This window comes from Canis aureus, chromosome 9 (assembly GCF_053574225.1).
Source record: "Canis aureus isolate CA01 chromosome 9, VMU_Caureus_v.1.0, whole genome shotgun sequence".
NCBI classification, from domain to species: domain Eukaryota; kingdom Metazoa; phylum Chordata; class Mammalia; order Carnivora; family Canidae; genus Canis; species Canis aureus.
Window position 1 is genome coordinate 76,122,910 of NC_135619.1, and position 12,422 is coordinate 76,135,331.

The following is a 12,422-nucleotide window of genomic DNA, read 5'->3' on the forward strand; positions in this document are numbered from 1 at the left end:
CCTCCCGAGTGTTCCCTTAGGGCTTCCCCCGGCGCCCCACCCCCCCAGTTTCTCAGACGTTGGGTGCCAGCCGAGGAGCATCTCCTGAACATGCACCTGCACCTAATGGACGGACTCCTACGGCTACTCAGCAACCCCCCCCCAGATCTGTTGACTGGCTCGGAGCAGGACAGGGGCACCGCAGGCACCGTCCCCTCTCTTGTTGGTTGGGAAGGGGAGAAATCGGGGGGGGGGGTGGGGGGAGCCAGCCCGAGCCACAGGGCCCTGCGGTGACCCACGGCTCCTTAAATGTCACTCTGCTTTGTGACGGGCGCATCCTTTGCCCTTCGAGGGGAAGCTGTGTCCACACCGCAGGGAGGAAGTCAGCCTCCCCTCCCCTCGCGGTCGGCGTCCCTCCCCGGCTGGGCCGGTGCCGCACTTCTCAGGATGAAGCCCACCCCGCTCCTGGGATGGAGGCAGATGAGGCACCTCACAAGGCACGGAGGTTTGGGCTTGCTCCAGGCCCAACAGCCGCCTGGGCATTTCTTGGTAGTTTTTTTTTTTTTTTTCAAGAGTTTATTTATTCATGAGAGGCGCAGAGATAGAGGCAGAGGGAGAAGCAGGCTCCATGCAGGGAGCCCGACCTGGGACAAGATCCCGGGACTCCAGGATCACGCCCCGAGCCAAAGGCAGATGCTCAACCAATGAGCCACCCAGCTGTCCCTTCTTGGTAGCTGTAACTCTTTGGTCAATTTGTTCAGTATTGGAAAATTTCATGATGCAGCTTCACTGCCCAGATGAGGAGGCTCAGGCCAGGGCATTAGCAAAGGGGCCTATGGGGCGGGAGAGATGTGGGTGCATCACTGCGTCCCCATTGCCCTCTGGGGAACCTCCTGGACGTGTCTGCCCCTTGTCCTGTGCCCAGGCTCCTCCACCACCTCCCCTTTGAGTTACCACCAATCCCCTGGCCCGTGGCTGCCCCTCTTCAGAGATGGTGTCTGCTACGGGCATTTCCTTTTTGGGATTTCTGGGCTGCTGGACAGCCTGTGGTGTGCAGCCCACGGCCCTTCTTGGAACTCTGCCTGCCTTCTACCCCAGCACCTGCCTGGGGCTCCTGCCACCTGCCTTGTCCCCTGTGGGGGCCTGTGGGGGGGTTCATGTGTGCTCTGTCCCTCCCCCACCACCCTGGATCCTATGCTCAGCCGGGGGCCTCTCTGGAGCGTCCCTCCAGGCCCCACAGGGATGCTCCTCAACTAGACATCACCCCCTCCAGCCACAGGCCCGTCCCTCGTAGTGACGGGCAGGAACCCACTGCACTGCTCGGACCAGCCACCTGGGAGCCGGGACGCTCCCTTTATATTGCTCCCCAGCACCGACGTCCATCCTGGCTGCAAACTTTGGCTGGGACACCTGCTTCTGGGCCCCTCCTGCTCTTCCTGCCTGGGGCCTGCAGTCTTGTGTGCGCCACGCGGTCACCGGATTGTCCACGAGCGGGGACCTCGAGCGGGTGCACATGGTCGTGGGCCCTGACCGCCCTGGGGAGGACAGGCGGGTGCTGCGCCCCACAGGTAGCCCTGCCAGCTCCCCTGCTTGTGGGGTAGGTCACCTGCGTCCTCCCCAACCTCATGGGTGTCAGACGCGGCCTACAGAGCGTCGGCTGCGAGGCCACCTCCGTCCTCTGGGTCCTTGGGCAGGGCCGCGGGCGGGCGGCAGCGTGGACGGCGGGGCTGGGCGGCGAGGGCAGGGGCCCGGGGCAGGGGCCCGGGGAGGGGCAGGCGGACGCGCTGGGTCTGCAGGGAGGTGCGGGGCCTGGGGGGGCAGCCGCGGGGGGGGCGGGGAGGGGCGCGCGGGGAGGGGCGCACGGGGGGGGCGCAGGGGGGGCGCGCGGGGGGCGCACGGGGGGGCGCAGGGGGGGCGCACGGGGGGCGCAGGGGGGGCGGGGAGGGGCGCGCGGGGGGCGCACGGGGCGCGCGAGGCCCCCATCCCGGCAGGGGCGCGCGGCGGCGCGGGGAGGGCGGCGGGTAACGGCCGCGCGGTGGGCGGCGGCGCCCGAGGCCCCTCCCCTGCCCGCGGCCGCTCCTCCTCTTCCTCTCCCGCCCGCGCCGCGGCCCTCGGTCCCTGCGCGGCCTCGGCGGCCTCGGCGGCGGCGGCGGCGGCGGCCCCTTTAAACCGCCCGCCCCCCGCCCGCGCCCCGCGCCCCGCGCCCGCGCCCCCGCCTCCGCCCGCGCCCCGCGCCCCGCGCCCCGCGCCGGCCCCGCGCCCGCCCGGACATGGCCGCCAACATGTACAGGGTCGGAGGTAAGGCCGCCCGCCCGCTCCCGCTCCCGCCGCCGCCGCCGCCGCCGCCGCCGCCTTTATGCGCCCGGGCCGCCCCCCCCGCCCCCGCCCCCGCCCGCCGCCCCGGGCCGCGCCGTCCGCCCCTCCCCCACCCTCCCCTCCCCCGCGGCCCGGCTCCCCGCTCCTCCTCTGCACCCCTCCCCCCCTCCCCTCCCCTCCCCCCTCCCCCGCAGGCCCGCCCGGCGCGACCCTCCCCGCCGCCCCCCGCCCCCGCCCCCGCCCGCCGCCCTCCATCCCCGCCGAGCGGCCTCCTCCTGCTCCTGCTCCTGCTCCTCCTGCTCCTCCTCCTCCTCCTCCTCCTCCTCCTCCTCTTCCTCCGCCGCCGCCGCCGCCGCCGCCGCCCCGGCCCTGCGCGCGGCCGCAGCCCCGACGGCCCCTGGGCCCGGCCCGCGGGGGGCGCCCACCTGTTGGGGCCGCGGCACCGGGGAGCATCCCTGGGCCGGGCCTGAGCGCCGCCGCCGCCGCCCCCGCCCCCGCCGCCGAGCACATGGCCCGGGGCCGCCGGCTGCCCCCGCGGGGAGCTGGGCCGGCCTGGCCGTGGGGGCCGCGAGCCGCGAGCCCGGCAGAGGCTGTGTCCGCCCGGTCCTCGCCCGGCCCCGCGCTCCCTCCTCGCGCCGACGGCCTCCCCCGGCCTCCCCCGCCCACGGTGTCGGGGTGTCCCCGGCTGCCCCCCGAGGGCCTGGGACCCGGGCTCCAGCCGGCCAGGCCAGCCTGTGACCTTGGGCTCGGCCTCCTCCGTGTGCGGCCCCCTCGCCCCGCCTGGCCCCAGGCCCCCCACCCGCTCTGGCGCAGGGGCCGCGCCGGGTCGAGGCCCACAGCCCACCTGGCCGCAGGCTTCTGGCGGACGCAGGTGCCACCGGGCCCTGTGCATCTCCACCTGGCCCCGTCCCCAGCCCCTTGGTCAGCTGTGCCCCCCGGCTGCGGCCCAGGGCTTCCCCCATCTCCCTGGCTTGCCCACCCCACCCCCACCACCTGCCCGCTGGGGACCACCGTTCTGCAGCACAGACACCCCCTTCCGGGTGTGAGGCCCCCGTGGCTCCCACGTGCTGTCTGGGCCAGAAGGTTCGTTGAACAAACGAAGGCGTGATGGCGAGAAGCGGGGCACCCGGCTCCTGCATGGAGACGGGGCGAGGCGGGTGGCAGGGAGGCCGTGGGCCCTGGGCGCATCGACCCCGGCCGTGGCCCTCCACCAGCAGCTGCTCCGAGGGCTCGTGGGCTTTAGCAGAACCCCCACCCGGGCCTCGGGCCCCCTGGTCATGTGGGCCGAGCTGCTTGGCTTTGAGGTCGGATCGTGAACGTGGCGGGACCTTGACCCCCCACCCCCCACCTTCCTGGCCTCAGCTGCGCACAGTGGACCAGCTCTGCGGGGCTCTGTTACGGCTCGTCCTCCAGGACAGGCCTGGCCGCCCCGCATCTGTTGCTCCCCTCTGAGCTCCGCAGGTGTGACCACAGGGTCCCTGTAGACGAAGCAGGGTTGGCTCATGCTTTGTGGATGGGGACCCTGTGGTGCCGCCCCTGGGTCCTGGCCAGGCTGCTGGCACCCTGTCCCTCAGTACTTGCTTAGGGAAGGGGCGCCTCGCACATGGGTGCCCTCTCTGAGCCCATGGTGGCCCGAGTGGGGCCCCGCCTGGGCAGGGCAGCAGGGCCATTCTGAGAAGGGGACCCCCCCCACCTTCTCATCTCCGCTCAGGACCCTCAGAAAAGAGCCTTTTGCAAAGGTGCCAGGTTCAGCGAGGAAAGTGGAGGACGCCGGCTAGACGTGAACGTCGCAGAAGCAGTTTCTGAGCGTAACCATGTCCCCAATACTGCAGAGGACGTACTCACGCGAGAAAATCCTTAGCAGGGACCCGGAGTTATCTGGGTGTCCTGCATTTTACCTGGCAGGCTGCTCCGGGGCGCTGCCAGGATGTCTGGGCGGGGCGGAGGCCGGAGGCGGCTTTGTGCCAGCTGACCAGCTGGGTGGAGTGGGTCAGCCTGGGAGGGGACACGGCCCGGTTCTTCCCAGGGAAGTGACCTGGCTGCCGACAGAGGCCTTCTGTTGGCGGCTCCGAGCGTGGCAAGGCGGGGCCCGGCTGCGGGTGCGGGGTCGGGGTTCGTGACTCTGCTCCTCTGGGGTCCGTCTCCCCGAGGCCTGGGCCGGCTTCTGGGCCCGGCGGGTGCCGCGGGGTGGCTCTTCCCTCTGCACGTGTCCTGCGGGGCCGTTGAGGGCTCCGGAGCCCGCGAGCCCCCTGACAGCACGGCCACCGACTGGGGTGTCTCTTTTTAACCGACAGCCTGTAACCAGCCGCCGTGGTTCCCCCTTTCTCCTTTCCTTGCTATAAGTTAACACCCGTTCTTTGGGGTGGTAGTTTGCTTCTCGAAAACGTGCTTTAGAAAGGTGACGGGAGCACCCCAAGCCTCCTGGCCGCTGCCCGGGGTCCACCTGGGCCGCGCGCTGCTTCTGTGCTCCCACGCCCTGTCTTGCTGCCACACCATCCTGTTGCCTTTTGTGTCATTTAAACTTTTGACCAGGTGACAAGGTCACGCACGTGAAAATCCCAAACTTGTCGAGGCCGGTGCCGGGGGCAGGGGTGGGGCGCCCAGGGGCCCCCGGCTGCGTCTGCGGCCCTCGTCCTGTCCCTCGGGGGGGCCCGCAGCGGCCTGCCCACGTGGCTTTGGCTCCCCTCGTCCCTTTCGAGAGAAGAATTCGGTCATTAACTGCTGGATTAATGAGAAACAACCCGAGGATGGAGTAGACGGTCCTAAGAGGCGGACGCGTCCCTCCGGGAGCCCACGGGGTGGCTGCTGGCTCCCAGCAGGACCTCGGCGGCGGGGACGAGGATGCGGGGCTGCCCTTGGCTCGGCCGCGGCTTCTGCCCCCGCCCGCGGGCTCCCCAGAATTTGATGTGTGGGTTGCCCGGGGCTGCGGCTTCTCTCTCTGTCCCTCCACCCGCCTGGCAACAGACTTGGGGTGCAGCTTTCCCGTGGCTCCCGAGGTCTCTGCACAGCTAGCCCCGGAGGCCTGCGCCAGGCTGTGAGGGTGCCCCCCACCCAGGGTGCAGGTCCTTGGGGCCCCACGGCCCCTCCCCGGCCCTCAGCTGTCTGGTGGCCCCCAGTCTGGCCCCCGCTCTAGGTCTGGGACCTGCCTTAGGAGATGATCCTGCTAAGCTTCTCTCTCGCCGCTTAAGACTGCTTAGCAGCTTCCGAGGAGCGGGGGTCCCCCGCGCAGCCACCGTCCCCGTCGCCCCGGCCACAGGCCCCCCTGCTGGGCCCCCACCCTCTGCGGCCCTGCCTCTGCCTCCACTCACCCTTCCCTCGGGCGGCAGAGGAGGTGGCGACACTTGAGACCCTGCCCCAGCATGTGTCCCCGAGAGCATGGGAGACCCGGCCCCACTCAGGCCCACTGTCTGGAGCCCTTGACCCTCGGAGCACCTGCCCGAAGTAGACGTCAGCCTCTGGTCCCCAGACTTCTGTGGGGACGGTGACATGGCCCCACGCTGCTGGCTGTCCTTAGGGCCGTCGCTGTGTTCTCAGGGGCCCTCTGGGGTCCCCTGTGGCCCAGCCCCGTGGGGTGTGTGGGTGCCGAGGCCCTCCGCTCACAGGACTGCCCCGGTCTGGGTGGTGGAGGCATGGGGACCCCGTGCGGTATTTGGGGGATAGTCCTGCAGAGGCATGAGTCAGGTTTCTCTCCGTGTCCTGCGCTCGAGGGCTGTGCCCAGCCCTGGCTCTGCCCTTGGTCAGCCTGAGGTCCTGGCCACTGCTTGGGTTTCTCTCGATTCCGTCCCCAAATTTGTTTTTTTTTTTTTTAATTTTTTTAAAATTTTTATTTATTTATGATAGTCACAGAGAGAGAGAGAGGCAGAGACACAGGCAGAGGGAGAAGCAGGCTCCATACACCGGGAGCCCGATGTGGGATTCGATCCTGGGTCTCCAGGATCGCGCCCTGGGCCAAAGGCAGGCGCCAAACCGCTGCGCCACCCAGGGATCCCCGTCCCCAAATTTGAAAAGAAGAATGCTGGGCTTGCAGGTGTCCCCGCGGTGCAGGAGCCAGGAGGGAGCCTGGGGCTGGGGGGTTCCCGCCCCCGCAGAGCGTGGGCGGGTTCTGACACGCGGGGTGGGCGGTGGGTGCCAGGGCCGCCCGCGGTGTGCCGGACGGCCCAGCTCCCCGGTTCTTGTGGCACCTCCTGTGGGCGGGTCCCTCGCCGGCACCATCCCCGGGCACCATCCCGGTGTTCCCGCAGGTCCCACACCCCTGCGCCCACCTGACCTGTGACGCGGGTCGTGCTGTGGCCGCTGCCCAGAGCCCGAGAGCCCTGAGACCGAGTCCCCCAGGAGCAGGCCCCCAGCCCGGGCCCACGGGGGCCACGCCCTGCCTCCTGGTTTCATTCCACCCCGTGGGCGGGGGCGGGGGTCCTCCCCGGGCCCGTCCCGTGATGCGTTTTCCACATTTTTGTCTTTCAACTTCTGTTTATTTTATTCCTTTTTTGAAGATTTTATTTACTTACTGGAGAGCGAGCCTGTGCGCGAGCACAAGCAGGGGGCCGGGCCGGGCCGAGGGCGCGGGCAGAGCAGGGCGCCCGATGCGGGGCTGGATCCCGGCGGGGACCACAGCCGGAACCAACGCTCGTGCTCGGCCCTCTACCAGCTGCGTGGGGTGCGGACTGTGGGTGAGGGAGGCTGGCGCACACCCAAGCACCCTGGGTGGGGTGGCACCGGGTCAGGCGTCCACCGGCCGGCGGACCCCAGGCCAGGCTGCAGGGGCCAGCGGGCTGTCAGTGGGGACCAGGGGCTGCAGGCGCCGCGTGTCGCGCGCAGGGAGTGTGGAGGCGCCTTGCGCAGTGGCCTCGCCCCCCGCCCGCCGGTGCCGCCGCTCATGCGTGTCCTGGGCTGTGACCTGGGTCGGCGCGGAGTTGCGCGTGGAGCCGGGGTGGACGGCGGACGGCGGCGCTGAACCCTGGGCAGGGCCTTCCTTCTCGGGTGAGGCTGGCGGTGAGGTTGGCACAGCCCAGGCCCCCACCCGCAGGGTCGCCGTCCCCGCGCCGGGCTGTGGGAGCGCGTGTCTTCCCGGCCTTCACGCACGGGCTCCGCAGCTCTTCCGTGCTTACGAAACCTGCCTCATCTAAGCTCACAAAGATTTCTTTCTGTTTTCTTGTGGAATTTTTGTAGTTTCGGGGCTTTACTTTTTTTTTTTATAGATTATTTGGGGGGGAGAGCGCATGCGTGGGCGGGGGCGGGGCAGGCTCCCGTGGGTGCAGCCCTAACCCGATGGACACGGTGCAATGGACCGGGCGCCCTGGGTCCCAGGCCCGGGGTCACGACCGGAACCGGAGCTGAGATCCGACCGGCCCACCCGGGCGCCCCAGGGGTTTGCTGTTGGGTTCCCCCTCGTGTGGGGTGCACTCGGAGGCTCTCGGTTTTGCTTTTGGTTTTTTTTTTCCTCTAAAGATTGTATTTATTCATGAGAGAGAGGCAGAGACCCAGGCAGAGGGGGAAGCAGGCTCCCTGCAGGGAGCCCCAGGTGGGACTCGATCCGGGACCCGGGCTCACACCCTGGGCAGAAGGCGGCTAAACCGCTGCGCCCCCGGCCCTGGGCTCTCACCCGCGTGCGTCTGTTCACAAACCTCCTCCGGCTCCGTTACCACTGGCTGCAGTCGCACCGTCCTCGCTCACCGGTCGTGCCGGCCCCTCCGTCACGTCTTGCCACGGGTCGGATTCCTGTCCCCGGTGCTCGGGCGCGGCGTCCACGCCTCCCAGGAAGCCCTGAGGTCGGGGCGCAGGCTGTCGGGCGGGTGCTGTGCCCCCCTGTCTGGCCACGGCCTGGACCCGGGTGACACGGAGCTCGGCTGGTCCGCAGAAGAGGAGCGGCGGGGCCCCGCTGGGGGGTGTCAGGCTGGCGGGAAGGTCCGTGCGGGGGAGACACCTGCACCTGCCGTCGTGTCCCGGACGCCAAAATTGCGGGAGGCTCCCGCCTCAGCACCGCAGCAAATTCTCCCCAGACGCAGCCCCACGGGTGCATTCCCACGTCTCCTCCAGCGACTCGTGAGCCGCAGCGGTGGCCTGAGCGCCGTGGCGGGGGTCCCCTTGCTGCTCCCGCGGACACTGTCCCATCTCGGCCGTGCTCAAGCACCCCGCGGCGTCCCTGCTGTGACATCGCATCGCAGGAAAATGTGTACTGTGAACCCAGCGGCGTGGGCGTCCCTGCGTCCTTGGCTCGGGTGGCGCGGCCGCTAGGGCAGCACAGGGCGTGTGGGCATCACCCCGTCTCACAGCTCGTGAGCAGCTCACGGTCACAAAAGGTGGAAGATGTGAACCGGAGCATCTCGTCACAGCTGAGCGTGTCCACGGAGCCGAGTGAGGTGCCGCTGTCCACGCGTCCTGGCGCCTCGTCCGTCAGCCATCGGGAGGCCGCCGACGGATGGTGACGCGCCCCAACGGTGTTCGCAGGGGGCAGCTGGCCTCCGGGGCAGGGCGGCGTCCCCTGGGCGTGGGCTCCGAGGGGTGAGCGGGGACGCCTGCAACCCAGCGTGGTTTGGGACGAGTCGGCAGGAGACGGCCCAGTGCAGGCGGACGTGGGGCCTGCGGCTCGGGGCGGCCAGTCTGCTTGGACTGTGTTCCTGGGCCGTGGCCGGAGACCCTCGTCCTTGGGCAGAGGGGGCACCTGGGGGCCCGGCTGGCGCAGGCGGCACGTGGGACGGCGACGGAGGGGACGGAGCGCGAGTGCTCGGGGCCGCTGTCCTGCTGGCCGGTGCCTTCGTGCACGATGTTTGAGTCTCTGTCGCCTGGTGCAGCCGTGGGTCAGCACGACCTTCCCTGACCCTGGGGACGCCACTGTCCACGGTGGAGGCCGAGCGTCCTCGCTGCCCTCTCCCCGCCGTGCAGCAGCCCCGCGGCGCCGCAGGGGTTAAACGTTACTGCGGTTTCTTACATTCCGGGCAGAGGCGGACGCTGGGGCAGAAGGCCCACGGCCGCCCGCTGCTTCCCCGCGTGCCTGTGGAGACACGTGGCGCCGCATCCCCGGTAACGGTGCTTCTGAGGCCGCGGCAAGCTGCAGCCCTGCCCCCGGCGACTCTCCCACCTGGGGAAGCCGTGTTGGGGACAGCGGAGGTGGTTGGCGGCTCAGACGGCCCCGTGTGGTGTCCGAGCGTCACGGCGACAGCGGGAGGCAGAGCTCGGCCCTGGCCGTGTTGGCAGGACGTGGGCCCCATCGAGGGCTGGGGGGCCCTGGGCTCCCGGCCCCCCTGCACTGCAGGCCCAGGACGCGCGAGGCCCTCACGCCCTCGTGGCTGGTCACAAGAGCGTTGCAGCCAGGGCAGTGACGTCGAGGGCACCCGGGCGGCGCCCAGGCTCGCGGCCTCTCCCGGGGACCACGGATTCTCCGGCCACCACGTGGACCCAAGGCTGCTCGCCCGAGGCCGCCACGCGGTCGTGATGCCCTCCACGCGCCCTGTGGTTCCCCGTCGGACAGGATGAGACACGCAGGCTGCCCCACAGTCCCTGCAGACGGGCGTCGTGGTCGCTCTGGACGGCGCGGCCTTGACCGTGGACCCCGGCGGAGCCAGAGGTCTTGCCCGGAAGCCGATCAGTGCTCCTGGGCAGACGGTCGCGGTGGAGCTGGCGGAGCTGGCGTCCCGTGCTCCTCGGCCAGTTGAGCCATCCACAGGCGGGGACGTCCGCTCGGGCCGCGTGGTGCCCTGGGAGGAGGCTCCTGGGTCCCGACCCGCGTCCCGACCCGCGTGTGCAGCTCTGCCCTCGGCTCCCGCACGGGACTTTGCAGCTTTAAGCGTCTGTAGGTCTTTTACTAAAGGGACCTTGAGTACGTGACGGTCCTCGGAGCTCCTGTCCGCGGCGCTTGTGTGACGCTCGCTCGCTCGTCACTTCCCCGTCGACTCTGGCATCTCCCGGGCGCACAGGCCGGGCCCCGCGTGTGCTGATGATCTCCCTGGTGGGCCCCGGCCGTGAGCGCGGCGGGGAGAGCGCCCCGTTGTCCTGCCGGTGGGCCGGGAGCGCCGGTTTTCCTCCTGCCGTTGGCGGGTTCCACGAGCGCCTGCTGCGGGGCGGACCGTGCTCCCGGCTTGCCGGAGACTGTCGGGACGGCGTGGCCCTCCTGCTTCTGCTCCGACGGCCGCGCGGCCTGGCCTGCCTTCACTCCGCCGCTGCGATCCTCCCCGTCGAGCCGACCTTGTGTCCTCGGGTCCCAGCGGCTTCCCTCGCGTCTGTGGGGTTCCCGCGTGGTCTCCGCGTCCGCTCTCAGGGTGAACGGCGTGGGCTGGCGTCAGGTCCCCCTTGGGTGTTGGCTGGGTTCAGCAGGGCCCGTCTGGGTCTGGAGGGCTGCCTTTCTTTCCTTTGTTGATTTTTATTTTCTTGCTTGCAGTTGAAAGGGTTTACTTTTCTTTTTCTTTCTTTCTTTTTTTTTTTTTTTTTGAATTTTATTTACTTTAAAGAGAGAGAGAGGGATCCCTGGGTGGCGCAGTGGTTTAGCGCCTGCCTTTGGCCCAGGGCGCGATCCTGGAGACCCGGGATCGAATCCCACGTTGGGCTCCCGGTGCATGGAGCCTGCTTCTCCCTCTGCCTGTGTCTCTGCCTCTCTCTCTCTCTCTCTGTGACTATCATAAATAAATAAAAAAAAATTAAAAAAAAATAAAAATAAAGAGAGAGAGAACACAGGGAGAGGGAAAGGGAGAGAGAAGCAGAAGCAGGCTCCAGGCTGAGCGTGGACCCCGACGTGGGGCTTGACCCCAGGGCCCCAGGATCGTGACCTGAGCCAAAGGCAGACTCTCAGCCCACCACGGTGCCCCTGAGCCTGATTTTTTTTTTTTTTAAGATTTTATTTAATTTATTCATGAGAGACACAGAGAGAGGCAGAGACCCAGGCAGAGGGAGAAGCAGGCTCCACGCAGGGAGCCCGACGTGGGACTCGATTCCAGGTCCCCGGGATCACGCCCTGGGCTGAAGGTGGAGCTAAGCCGCTGAGCCCCCCGGGCTGCCCGAGCCTGATTTCTTTAGGGCACAGGGTTGCCTGTTTGCAGGGAGCTCGGGGGTCTGCGTCCGCCCAGCGCGGGCCCCGTGTCACCTGAGCCGTCAGGCAGCGGCGCCGGGAGCCCCCTCCTACCCAGCTCTCGCTCACTCACCCTCCGGGTCTTTCCTTTGTCACCCTGGCCTGAGGTTGATCCCCTTACTGGCTGTTTACACGAGTTCATTTTTCCTCATTATGCTGGTTTTTGCTCATCATCTACCATCTTTTTGCTTTGCGTGTTTTCCCATCTACCAAAGCTTAACCCACCCGTCTCAGGCGTGCAGGTCTGAATTGTGGGGAGCACACGCAGGGGTGCAACTGGCGGCTGGGACGCAGCCCCGTGCCCCCCAGCCCCCTGCCTGAGCAGGGATCCTCAGAGCCGCATGCAGAGCCGGTGGTGCTCCTCCTGGGTCGTGTCCAGTGTAGACTGCATGTGAATAACAGCTTTGGTTTATTTACTTATTTTTTTTTAAATAGATTTTTACTTATTTATTCATGAGAGACACAGAGAGGGACAGACACAGAGGGAGAAGCAGGCTCCACGCAGGGAGCCCGATGCAGGACTCAATCCCGGGGCTCCAGGACCACGCCCGGGGCCAAAGGCGGCGCTAAACCGCTGAGCCACCCAGGGATCCCCGACAGCTTTGATTTAATTGGTTTTTCGGTTTCTTTGGATGAAAGCTTTAAGACCAATAGGGCTTTATATTAAAACTGTTCTTTTGAGCGACAATTCACGTGTGATAAAATTCACCCGCTCACGAGGCGTACGGCGTGGCCGCGGTCTGTGTTCAGAGCGTTTCCACTGCCGTCAAGCCGACCTCGAGCCCGTCGATGGCCCCCTCCCGTAGAGCTCTCTTCCCCCCCAGCCCGCGAGCGTGGCCCTCTGAGCCCGGCAGCCCTGTTCCCTCTGGGCTGTTAGTGCTGTTGCTCTTTCATTCCATGGAGCTCTGTGGGTGCCCATGGCCGCGTCCCATCCGGCTGTGGCCTCGGGCAGCACAGGTGAGCCCCCCCCAGCAGCACAGGTGCGCTCCCTCCTACAGTATAGGTGAGGCCCCCCCAGCATAGTGAGCCCCTCCTGCAGCACGGGTGAGCCTCCCGCAGCAGCATAGGTGAG

The 12,422-nt window shown here is 68.1% G+C and overlaps 1 protein-coding gene across 2 annotated transcripts in view; it reads left to right on the top strand.

The window, feature by feature from the left end:
- Positions 1-2,195: 2,195 nt before the first annotated feature.
- The window catches only part of MTA1 (metastasis associated 1), a 29,150-nt gene continuing 18,923 nt past the window's right edge, over positions 2,196-12,422 (top strand). The window contains exon 1 of one of the 2 annotated variants that reach the window (XM_077910873.1): positions 2,196-2,277. In XM_077910873.1, the coding sequence (XP_077766999.1) occupies positions 2,250-2,277 (28 nt within the window). In that variant the 5' untranslated portion in view covers positions 2,196-2,249. Of the gene's footprint in view, positions 2,278-11,997; positions 12,308-12,422 lie in introns of those variants that run through there. The other variant, XM_077910872.1, reaches the window with a different exon arrangement.